Source organism: Clupea harengus, chromosome 22 (assembly GCF_900700415.2).
Source record: "Clupea harengus chromosome 22, Ch_v2.0.2, whole genome shotgun sequence".
In the NCBI taxonomy this organism is placed as follows: domain Eukaryota; kingdom Metazoa; phylum Chordata; class Actinopteri; order Clupeiformes; family Clupeidae; genus Clupea; species Clupea harengus.
In genome coordinates, this window is record NC_045173.1 from 2907333 (window position 1) to 2920553 (window position 13221).

General features: G+C 49.5%; 1 protein-coding gene across 2 annotated transcripts in view; it reads right to left on the reverse strand.

Annotated features, from left to right (window-relative positions):
- The window catches only part of fbxo41 (F-box protein 41), a 49333-nt gene that overhangs the window by 3798 nt on the left and 32314 nt on the right, over window positions 1-13221 (reverse strand). For both annotated transcript variants that reach the window (XM_031559664.2, XM_031559665.2), the window contains 7 exons: window positions 8270-8658; window positions 5847-6082; window positions 5034-5149; window positions 2914-3066; window positions 2473-2568; window positions 2147-2265; window positions 246-404 (listed from right to left, as the gene is read on the reverse strand). In XM_031559664.2, the coding sequence (XP_031415524.1) occupies window positions 246-404; window positions 2147-2265; window positions 2473-2568; window positions 2914-3066; window positions 5034-5149; window positions 5847-6082; window positions 8270-8658 (1268 nt within the window). The remainder of the gene's footprint in view (window positions 1-245; window positions 405-2146; window positions 2266-2472; window positions 2569-2913; window positions 3067-5033; window positions 5150-5846; window positions 6083-8269; window positions 8659-13221) is intronic.

Here is a 13221-nt window from a genome sequence, read left to right on the forward strand (position 1 = left end):
TGGGGGGGGGGGTATGAACTCACTGTTGAAGTGCAGCAAGGCCTTGGGCGTGACCGGCGTGGAGGTGAGAGTGTGTGTGTGTGTGTGTGTGTGTGTGTGTGTGTGTGTGTGTGTGTCTGGGGGGGGGGGAGGTATGAACTCACTGTTGAAGTGCAGCAAGGCCTTAAGCGTGACCGGTGTGGAGGTGAGAGTGTGTGTGTGTGTGTGTGTGTGTGTGTGTGTGTCTGGGGGGGGTATGAACTCACTGTTGAAGTGCAGCAAGGCCTTGGGCGTGACCGGTGTGGAGGTGAGGACCAGCATCTCCAGGCCCTTCAGCCCCTCCCTGCAGACCTCAGCGGCCACCTCCTGGTTGATCTCACTCACATGGTCCAGCTCCAGCACCTGCAGCCTCATGCAATTCCGTGCTGAAAAAACCCCCATCAGAACACACAGACACACACACACACACACACACACACACACACACACACACACACACACACACACACACACACACACACACACACACACACACACACACACACACACACACACACACACACACACACACACACACACACATACACACAAACACGCACACACACACACACACACACACAGAGGATATAGCAAGTCTCAATAAACGTTGATGTTGTTAGATAAGAGCCAAAACTAATGGTTAGATTAAGTCAAATATCTCCCCCACATGTAAATTGCAGCCAAAAAAGTCTGCTCATGATGTAAACTCCAAAAGAAAACAGATCAGTCTAAGGCTAGAAATGTACCTTTTGGGGCACTAAAACAGTTGAAACAAATAGCTGTTTTTACAAATGGTCCCCCTTGATAGAGGTTGACTTTCTGTTTGTGACTGATGGATGGTTCGAACACAAGAGGCCAAATGGCCCAAAGAGGCCTGTGGTTTTCAGCTGAGTCTCCATCTGGGGTGTTTTATGAGCCCTGACTCCCACATCAGCGACGAGCCACGAGTGAGGCAGCCAGATGTTCTTTCATTAACACACCCAGTGGAAGATCACAGAGCTGGGCTAATGTGCCCAACGCTGCAGCCCTCAGTGTCATGTCCGTAAGGGTATGGGTATGCATCGGGTATCTGTCACATCAAGACAGAGTGGGAACATATCAGGGTACTCAGTGCTGCACTCGTCCGAACCTGATGCACTCACTCATTTACAGGCACACTCGGTCTCAGACACACTCGGTCTCAGGCACACTCGGTCTCAGGCACACTGGGTCTCAGGCACACTCGGTCTCAGGCACACTGGGTCTCAGGCACACTCGGTCTCAGGCACACTCGGCCTCAGGCACACTCGGTCTCAGGACACTCGGTCTCAGGCACACTCGTCTCAGCACACTCGGTCTCAGGCACACTCGGTCTCAGGCACACTCGGTCTCAGGCACACTCGGCCTCAGGCACACTCGGTCTCAGGCACACTGGGTCTCAGGCACACTCGGTCTCAGGCACACTCGGCCTCAGGCACACTCGGTCTCAGGCACACTCGGTCTCAGGCACACTCGGTCTCAGGCACACTCGGTCTCAGGCACACTCGGTCTCAGACACACTCGGTCTCAGGCACACTCGGTCTCAGGCACACTCGGTCTCAGGCACACTCGGCCTCAGACACACTGGGTCTCAGGCACACTCGGTCTCAGACACACTCGGTCTCAGGCACACTCGGCCTCAGACACACTGGGTCTCAGGCACACTCGGTCTCAGGCACACGCCTTCCCCATTAAAGCACCGCCGCACGCCATCAGCTCAGAAATGTAATTTCCCCTGCCTTGAGTGCATACACACACACACACACACACAGGAAGACAGAGAGTCTCTCTCCAAGCCTTTCCAATTTCCTCCCAAAAGCATGGTATCCACGCACATACACAATCCCTACTCCACCGGCGGTGTCCCAAAGAAAACACTAAGAAAATGAAGAATGCAAACGTTTGTGGCTCCAAGAGTTCAAACACGAGTCAACAGTGTATCATAAGCTTTAGAAAAGAGATACCATAGCTCAGACACAGGTCAGGTGTAGTATTACAAAAGAACCTCCTCGGCCATCCCACTCTTTGGACTCACGGGGGGGGGGGGGAGACACTATGATTTCTATATGTTTCATGGTGGTTCATTCCATTGCAGGAGCACACCACTCACCCAGAGATGCCAGGCCTTGGATACCACATCCAGCTCCTCCCACTCCCAGGGCACGGAGGTGTGGCCAGCACCGGCCAATGGTCTGCAGGCATCGGTTGCTGAAGCGTGCTGGCTGTTGGCTAGGGAACACATATTGAAGGATGATCAGATCACTTTAAGTGCTTCATTTCTGTTTGTGGTGATTAGGTTTGTGCAAAGACCAACTGACCATCTGCTTGTCATTATTAAGGCGTTATGTCCTGACTGGTGAAATACATGCATAAATGTTGAGAACTATTTTGCACTTTAAAATACACTCAAACTGATTTTTCACACATCTCTCTCACCATGGATGCAATGGCGCCACCTGCAGGGAGATGATGTCTCTGCAGCCTGCCCCCAAAGCCCAGATCACCTCCTGTCCAACAGGGTCTGTAGCACTCCTGAAACACATAGTCAAGACCTCAGTCGACAGGGGCAAACAGCCACAGATGTATTCACAGCCATAGTCACTTTCAGAGATATGAAACAAACTCTTCATGGATGATAGGACCAGTCCTGATGGAATATAAATGCAATGTTTACAGAGTTCACTTGGGGCGCGTTGAACCTCTGAACATTCTTGAACATTAAAATCTGAACATTTATTACAAGTTTGTAGACACAGAGATAAGTCACTTCAAACACAAAGCCAAGAGGAACGCTTGCACACACATCACTGTGGCCTTGTAGTTCTCACCTGTAGGTAACAGCCTGCACACACATCACTGTGGCCTTGTAGTTCTCACCTGTAGGTAACAGCCTGCAGGGCGCGGCAGTAGCAGCTGGCCAGCCAGAGCGAGCGGTCAGTGAGCAGGTTGGGGCAGTGGGACACCTTCAGGATGAGCAGGTTCCCACCGGTGGCCTTCAGCAAGGCCTCCAAGCCCTCCTCAAGACAGCCACTGTCACAGATCCAGAGAGTGAGAGAAACGCTCAGTCTCCATACTGATTTGACAATAGGCTGTTTCAGTCTTTTGGGACAAATGCTGCCTTTGTTTGCCTCTAGTTGGAACTTTGATAGTTTAATGTATCGTTTCAATCAGTTTTCCATTGCAAGAACTATAAACTGGTCCAATCACTTCAAATATGATTTGGACCGATGGCATACATAGCCAATCCAGTGGAACATCGCCCATGTTTCCCATCCCAGAGGGGCTGCCCCACACCATGAATACCCTCATTTAGCAAATATAGGTTGCTGGTCAAAATAGAACTCAGCAACATCATAAATGGAGGATGTGTAACCACTACATGCAACAGGGCAACATTCTTCGATACGATAAAAGGCTTTGAAGATGTATTCCCACATGAAACCCACTGCCAATGTCACTGCCTACAATAGATTGCCATCATTTCAGTCTCAACAGTTTGACTATAAACACATAGAAAGTATTATATATATATATATAAATATATATATGTTTTTATTGATATTTGTTTTTATACTAGGTAGTGACTATCATTAAATGTATAAATGACAGGGAGCAAAAGAGACCATATGAGAGCGCTGAAGAGAGCAGGGAGAACAGGGAGACAGTGCTTGATCTCAGAGAGGGAAGACAGGAGCAGAGAGATACAATGACAAAATATTCAAAGTAGCTTCGGCATAATATTTCAGTGTCTCTAAGCAAGGCACTAAAACCATTTAATTCAAAAGGATCTGTCTTTCAAAGAAATAAAAATAAAAAATGATAGCTGTCTCCATACTATTGTGAGTCACTCTGGTTAAGAATGCACTGTACGCTAAAGCATAGCATCGTTCTGGCTGAGTATCTTTCAAACACCTGCAGGCGGGCTCACAAACCACACGCCACCATGTCCAACCTGTGAGCTGCTCAGAGAAAAGGACTAATAAACCTCATGTAGACAAGTGGCTTGCTGAGCATTCAAAGTGGTAATGAGGCAGAGCGAGCGAGAGAGAGCGAGAGAGGTAGAGAGAGAGAGACAGAGAGAGAGAGGGAGAGAGAGAGAGAGAGAGAGAGATAGATAGTGTGAAAGCCAGCAGCCTCAGCTCATGCTGTGTATCCTCTGCTGTGTTCCCCCTACACTCCTCCTCTAACACAGACACCTGCTGTATTTCAGCACATTTATACCACACACAGGTACACACACACACACACACACACACACACACACAAACACACACCGTCATCTCCTCCTCCCTATCCCTCTCACAGGAGACGGCTACAGAGACAGGTAGAGAGAGAGAGAGAGAGAGAGAGAGAGAGAGAGACATTGAAGGAGAAGGGAAACCGAAGCCATGGTGTGACAGGTGGTGCTTAATAACTAATGATATGTGAAGAGCTGAAGAGTGCACTCCGCAGGACTGTTCTCTCCTTTTCTCTCATCTCTAACAGACATGCCCCCCTGATCTCTCCTTTTCTCTCATCTCTAACAGACATGCCCCACTGAACACCTGCTCCATCAACACATCTGACTAGACCTGTCTGATGCCAGAAATAAACACAAATGTATAAGTGTTCTACATGATGTGGACTGAACTACTTCATAAACACTATAAGTGATATTGCATGATTACAGCATTGAGTTATGTGTCTTCCTACAGCTCAACTTGTACAGTAAGTTGCTAACAACACAGAGATCATGTATCTTTACCTTATCTAATCTAGCTACTGTGTGTGAGTAAATGTAAAGCTGGATGAGTAAATCTAAGTGAAAAATATAAGACAGACACAGAGTGACATGAAGGACCTCATGGACATCCCATAGGACTCGGGCACTTGCTAAACCACACACTCCTGTCCCCTTTAAAGCTATGGTACCAGAGGGAATCATCTGCAAAAAACGAAAGCTCCTATTTGTTATGTTATCATCTGTGGCCAGCATGTGTTCAGGTTAGTGAGTATACCGTGTGCTCTTGAGGTATTCTTCTTTCGTCTCCTTCTTTCCCCTCTGCCTGGGTTTGAGGTTCTGGAGAATGAGTGAGTGGGTCTGCGTGCACCACTGCGACAGTGTAGATAAAAACTGGGACACGGAAAAAGAGAGAAGGAGAGAGAGAGAGAGTGAGAGGAGAACAGACACAAGGACAAAGGGACCAGCAAAGGGAGAAAATAGACATTTCAAAGTTCAAAGACAAATGATATTGTTTTGTGAGGTTACATAGTGCTTTTCTAGACACACAAAGTACTTCATAAGTACTAATAATAGATGACTACTTCAGTCAACTAATCTACCTCAGTCAAGATACATGTAGCACAATATCACATCTGATCAGCAATATAACATATAATAACAGCATAATAGCACCTTATATTAGAGCATCTCTTACATTTACACTGTTAGATTGGCATGATATTGCAGAGAAAATCTGACATGACTCATGACAATGTGTGAAAATCTGTCCGCATCTAACTCAGAACACTCGGCTGTCTTTCAGCCCATTTGGTACATGTCTGCATGGTGGCGTAATAGACCGGACAGAACCAGAAATATCCATGAAGTGGCCACAGTAATGAGTCATTCAGAACTGGCCCAGGGTAGCAGAGCTACTACTACTACAGAAGCAGTCGTGATGGATGGGACACAGCGGTGGTAAGTGACTCTGCACTCTTGGTAATGACAGCAGAACAGAATGAGTCCAGATGGCTCTAAATAAGTGCAGACAGCGCTGGACACTGACCACTGACCACAGATCAGTGTTAACCCAGTGCTTATTGTGTACCTTGGAGGAGATGCGTGCGTTCTCCAGCAGGACGCGCGTCCACACGGCCGGGTGTCGCGCCACAAACTTCCAGTCGCGGCACACCTCCGCGGCGCGCAGCAGCGTCTTGGTGTCCAGGTAGGTGAAGATGCAGAAGAGGGCCGCCCTCATCTTCAGTATCTCGGGGCTGATCACCTCATTCGACCGCGAGGGGCTCTTCTCGTGGCGGCAGGGCCTGTACCCCCCCTCAGAGCGACCTTCACAGGGAAGAGAGGAACGAGAACGGGGAGGTGAGGAAGGAAAAATGCAATTCCAAGGTAGGGTAGCTACTTTCTGGTCGGGGTTCAGATAATATGATACTGACTACACCAGAAGCCTTTTGAAACAATGCTTTCAGGATTCTTTATTCTGAAACATACACAGGACATACTGTAGTAGCTCTCAGCTCTCTCTGGATGACCTGGTTGTAGTTCCCTAAATATCCACAAGGGAGCACCAGTGTAAAGCTTGAGAAACACATTGCCTATTGCTTGTCCCTCATCCCTCCTAAATACAACATGTCAGCCAAATGCTGAAGCCAAGATATCTCCAGCACAGCACTGTAAGTAGAAAGGAACAAGAACAGAACAGGATGAGTCACATGTGTCAGTGCTTCAGATCTGGGCAGAGTGGCTCGTGAAGCAACAGGCTTTTGAAGGCACCACGCCTACACTCAAGATTTTCACACGCAGCACACAGCCAACTGCTGCGGCATAAACAAAAATCCTTCAGATCACGCCATAGGAGGGACGTGTCATCGCACAAAACTACATTAACAAAGTGTTACAGCCAGACTTTTGTCAGGCTTTCCTCCTCAATAGAGCATGGGGATGCAAGCCCTTCTCAACGTGGGGGGAGGCCACTCCTCTTCCTCCTCCTCCTCCTCCTCCAATCATAATACACCTGCTTGCTCACTGTGCCATCAGTGCAAAAGATCTGAACAGCAACCACACAAATGGCTGGTGTTTATTGGCCTGTGCTGGAAGAGATGCAGAATCAGCTGGTTCCCATCATAAAGAGACTCCCAGTGGGCTTAGATGACTGGGGAGCTTCCACAGCCAGGAATCACAATCTACCGTAGCTTTATAAGGAGAGAGAAGAGAGAGAGAGAGAGAGAGAGAGAGAGAGAGAGAGAGAGAGAGAGAGAGAGAGAGAGAGAGGGGAGACAGAAAAGAGGGCTAGACGGAGAAACATAAATCAAACTGAGGCAGACTGAGAGGAATGGAGCTGCTTGCCTGGAGAAGGCAAAGATGTGGACAAAGAGAAGGGGAGAACAGACGGATATCTGCTAGGCGCTTCATCTGTAGCACGTAGCATGTAGCGCCTCAGCGCCTCGATCCACCACTGCGGCTGCACACAGATGGAAATGCAAACGCAGGACCGTGCACGATGAAGACAGTCCCCAGAGAAGCAGGGACAAAATGGCAGGAGATGGAGAAAGGCTGGTGTTGACTTAAAGGTCAGTATAAACAAGACACAAGTGAAGGAGATGGAGATGATGAAACATATGGATACAGTGAGGGGGGGGGGGGGGTTATTCTGGCCTCATGAGGCCTCCCTGTGGAGGGGGGAGAGTGTGGGAAGAGGGCAACACACACACACACACACACACACCAACACACACACAAACACACACACACACACACACACACACACACACACACACACACACACACACACACAGTGTCCCCATAAGCATTGCTGGACTTGTGACCGTGTGGCCAGAATGTGTGAGTGTGTCACGCACGCATATGATGCATCTCCCGCCATGAAAGAGAAGCAGACGGCTCCTTACTCATCCTGCCTGCCTGGCTGATCTGGAGTCAGGCCGAGGGTGGCCTGGTCATAACTCAGCGCACTCTGACACTGCTCTCTGGCCAGCAGCCCCAGCGCCAGCTGGTCTTCCCCTGACCTAGTTTCAGTGCGGCGGGCCGGGCAGTGGGCCTGAATGAGGGCTAGCGCTGAGCAGACATGGAGCATTGAGACGGGTGGAGTGTGTGGGAAGATCACGTGTCACTTGCCACCTACATATAATGGGAGTGCTGATGTCTTGATCAAAACGGTTCATAGGAGACTATGAGAAATTGTGAGTTTATTGCTCTTATCTGTACAGAGGTGAGTCAAATGTTTTTGTTTTGATGTACCAGGTAAGCATTTTAATTATGGATGAATTGATCTGTCATGGTCGCGCCCAGGGAACACCACACTTCTTTGTGGACTGCCTTTACAAAGATCCTGTATCATCACCTGTTTTCTGACTGTGCTGTGTATACTGTATGACCACATTTGTATATAAGTTCTGGATATAAGCAACAGAGAGGTTATAGGGCCTCTCACACACAGTATACAGATACATATAAACACACACACACACACAGCACCAGTGTGTGTAGACGGGTGCGTACCCAGGCGGTATGCAGATCTGCAGGGCTGCTGGCAGTCTGTGGGGACGCGGTGCTCCTGCTCCCAGAGCTCGGCCTCGGACTCGGTGGTGCGTGAGCAGGAGCCCACATCATCCGACACGTCTCCCTCCTCGCCCTCTGTGCTGTTACGGTACGGACGCCGCTGCCAGTTCTGGATGGCCTGCTTCCGGAGCCCCCAGCTACGCGAGGCCCCTGCCCGATCGTAGCCACCGCCGCCACCGCCGCCGCCGCCGCCACCGCCCTCGCCCAGCCGGCACTGCACATGGTAGTACTGGGCCTCCAGACACTCGTCCATGGGGTGCATCTCCACACTGTCGCTGTCATAGCCAACACCCGAGCCCTGTGACACGGACTTCACGCGGCCTGGCACCCTGTCAGACAGAGGGGGGGAGAAAGCAGACCTGTCATGAACACACACACACACACACACACACACACACACACACACACACACACACACACATGCACCCTCACACTAAAGCAGGCTGGGGGTCACACACAGACCTGTCATGAACACACACACACACACACACACACACACACACACACACACACATGCACCCTCACACTAAAGCAGGCTGGGGGTCACACACAGACCTGTCATGAACACACACACACACACACATGCACCCTCACACTAAAGCAGGCTAGGGTCACACCCAGACCTGTCATGAACACACACACACACATGCACCCTCACACTAAAACAGGCGAGGGTCACACACAGACTTGTCATGAACACACACACACACACACACACACACACACACACACACACTCATGCACCCTCACACTAAAGCAGGCTAGGGTCACACACAGACCTGTCATTAACACACACACACACACACACACACACACCACACAGACACATGCACCCTCACACTAAAGCAGGCGAGGGTCACACCCAGTGGCTGGGGTGTCGCTGACAGTGAATATTCGGCAGCCTCAGCGTGGGTGACACTTTATAGAGGTGACAGAAGAGCACAGGGAATGAGACAGGCAGGCCTATGTTACCAGGAGAAGCTGGCCACATGTTCACAGCATTGGCTGTGAAAGACCTCAGTCTCCTCAGAACAGAACTCTTTTTTCTTACTTCAACACTCTACATTTCACCCATTAAACAGCCTAGTCAACCATGCTACTCTGTGCACTGGGTCAAACAGGTGTTTCCACAGTGGTGAGGCTAAAATGAGTCACTTGGGTTGATGTTTACACTGGGATGACCCTGTCAGACAGTTGGGACATTCACAGTGCATTGTGGGAAAGGAATGTTCTTCTCTGGGGCACTGACGAGAAACAAACTTTCCACCAGGGAGCCTGACAGCCAGTCAGAGTTTGTAGCCGAAAAAGGCTGTAAAGAAATAGCTCCTGCTTAGCAGACCACTTGACTTTAAGCCCTCGTATCAATGGAATGCAGTAACATCATTTTTTGTCCTATTAAAACTTGATCATACATGTTTTAAACATTTACCCAGTGGAAACTACTGTATCAACCACCATGCTTCATGCATATACTGTAGATACCATATGTTTCTCACACAGAGAAACACACACACACTTGTGTCTTCTGTTAGCCCTGCTAGGCTGACTAGCCTTCCCTACACCGCTGCCTGGATGATGAGCTCAGAGAGCAGCACAGAACCCCCAGGAGGAGCCTCAGCACCTCCTCTCCTCTCCTCTCCTCTCCTCTCACTCCTGCAGGCACAGCGGTGTGAGGTGTGAGAGGAGAGCAGTACAGATCCCCCAGGAGGAGCCTCAACACCCTCCTCTCCTCTCCTTTCCTCTCCTCTCCTCTCCTATCCTCTCCTCTCCTCTCACTCCTGCAGGCACAGCGGTGTGAGGAGTGAGAGGAGAGCAGTACAGATCCTCCAGCAGGAGCCTCAACACCTCCTCTCCTCTCCTCTTCTCTCCTCTCACTCCTGCAGGCACAGCTGTGTGAGGTGTGAGAGGAGAGCAGCACAGATCCTCCTGGAGGAGCCTCAGCACTCACTCCTGCAGGCACAGCTGTGTGAGGTGTGAGGCGGCGATGAGGCAGGACAGGCCAGAGGAGTGCCGCGCTCAGCTACAGGGCCTCAGGCGGCAGAGGCCTCTAGTGTCATATAGGGTGATACAGTGTAATCCCCTTAATGAGCGAGCAACTATTCATGAGAAGAATTCAACTCATTTGGGCTTCTGCTCGCTCAGAGCATACATTTCTAAAAGCTCCAGAGATGCTTAAAGCCAGAACAGAGTGTGTGAAAGAGAATGAATCATGTAGTTAAAACATTTAGGAGATAACACACCTTGTTCTAATGTGTCAAAAACACTCAGCTGAGGTGTACCATTAATGCAAAGGCTTCGGTTAAAAACAAAGATAGAAAAAAATGCGCTGTGGCTAGAAATAAAGTGGCTACTGGTTGTGTTTACGACTCCGTTTGATTCTCTCCATGCATTTGAATTAATATTACCATGGGGCCAATGCAAAGCTAACAGAGCTCGTGAAACCACGAGCAAGCTGGCTAATTACTAGTGACTAATAGCCTCTCATCACATGAAGATGTGCACATAAAATGATAAAGAAAGCTTGAAAATGATCATTTGTCCTGAATGTAATAAAAATACGGGAGGATTTACATAACACAACGGTTTTACATAACAAAACTCAAGACTAAACTCAAGTCTTCAGACAGCATCTCTGAACCGGCCATACACCCACACTGCTCAGTCTGAAATAGCATGGTTGGCTCCGCTGCGGCTGGACAGCAGTAGCCAACAGCTCTTTTGGCGAGTGCCACACCGCCCGAGTTGGCCATTTGGTGACTCAAGGGGGAAGGCCTATGAGGCCCTGTGACGTGACTTCACTCTGGGGGAAGCCAGACGTGGATGACAGTCCACAAGCATTCTTGTTTTTTTCCCTCCCAGCCTCAAATGTCTGGCCTGTGCTGAGCAGATGGGCCCGCCACACGACTCTATGAGCTCACTCGCACACGGCCATCATCTGTCTGCTGGGTGAGCATCCTCTAACACACAGCACAGTGAGACTCACCCTGATGGAGGCTTATGTACGGATGCACGCCCCCTATATTTAGCTCAAGTCGAAAATAGGCTTCATCCTCAACATACATGAATGTCAACGACAGAATGCCTTGGCAAGAGTGGCCTCGCCTTCAAAGTGTCTGCTATGTGTGAGTGAGGGGGGGAAATGACACCTGTGTTTCAGTGTGTGCGCGGTCGAAATGTGAAATGGAGTCATCTGATGACATCACCGAGGCAGGATGGCTACACCAGAGGGCCAAACGGACCTCCACAGCTGCGGAGTCCCTGCCGCTGTTAAGACTTCGCTGAAAGGACTGCAGCAAATGATGGAAGATGTTTCCCACGCAAACAGAGACATGGCTCAGTGCCTCTCTTCTGGCCTGGCCAAGGCCCAGGACAATCTGAGGAACTGACAAACTATCAACAAATAAAGGCAAACACAGGCACACTCAAGCACACACCCACACCCACACCCACACACCCACACCCACACCCACATCCACATATACACACACACACACACACACACACACACACACACACACACACACACACACACACAACCACACCCACATACACATACACACACACCACACACACACACACACACACACACACACCCACACAACCACATCCACAACCACATCCAAATATACACACACAATATGCAAATGAAAACTGGAAAATGGAAACTATAATTCTAACCTATGGTGAATCAGTGAATTAAGTCCTGCATCTAGGAGTGCAAGTGTCAGATGCCATTCCTCTCAGCTCTACTCCACACTAGAGGGAAGGTCCTCTCTCTTCTTCTCTACTCCACACTAGAGGGAAGGCCCATTCTCTTCTTCTCTACTCCACACTAGAGGCCCTCTCTCTTCTTCTCTACTCCACACTAGAGGGAAGGTCCTCTCTCTTCTTCTCTACTCCACACTAGAGGGAAGGCCCTTCTCTTCTTCTCTACTCCACACTAGAGGGGCCCTCTCTCTTCTTCTCTACTCCACACTAGAGGGAAGCCCATTCTCTTCTTCTCTACTCCACACTAGAGGGAAGGCCCTCTCTCTTCTTCTCTACTCCACACTAGAGGGAAGGCCCATTCTCTTCAGCTCTGGGGAGGAGCAACCTGATGTTTCTGCATGGCTGAGAGATTAAGGCACACTCTGCACACTCCAGACTCAACACACAGATCACACTCTGCACACTCAGACGCAACACAACAGATATCACTCTGCACACTCCAGACTCAACACAACAGATCACACTCTGCACACTCCAGACTCAACACACAGATCTCACTCTGCACACTCCAGACTCAACACAACAGATCTCACTCTGCACACTCCAGACTCAACACACAGATCTCACTCTGCACACTCCAGACTCAACACAACAGATCTCACTCTGCACACTCCAGACTCAACACAACAGATCTCACTCTGCACACTCCAGACTCAACACAACAGATCTCACTCTGCACACTCCAGACTCAACACAACAGATCTCACTCTGCACACTCCAGACTCAACACAACAGATATCACTCTGCACACTCCAGACTCAACACAACAGATCTCACTCTGCACACTCCAGACTCAACACAACAGATCTCACTCTGCACACTCCAGACTCAACACAACAGATCTCACTCTGCACACTCCAGACTCAACACAACAGATCTCACTCTGCACACTCCAGACTCAACACAACAGATCTCACTCTGCACACTCCAGACTCAACACAACAGATATCACTCTGCACACTCCAGACTCAACACAACAGATCTCACTCTGCACACTCCAGACTCAACACAACAGATCTCACTCTGCACACTCCAGACTCAACACAACAGATATCACTCTGCACACTCCAGACTCAACACAACAGATATCACTCTGCACACTCCAGACTCAACACAACAGATCT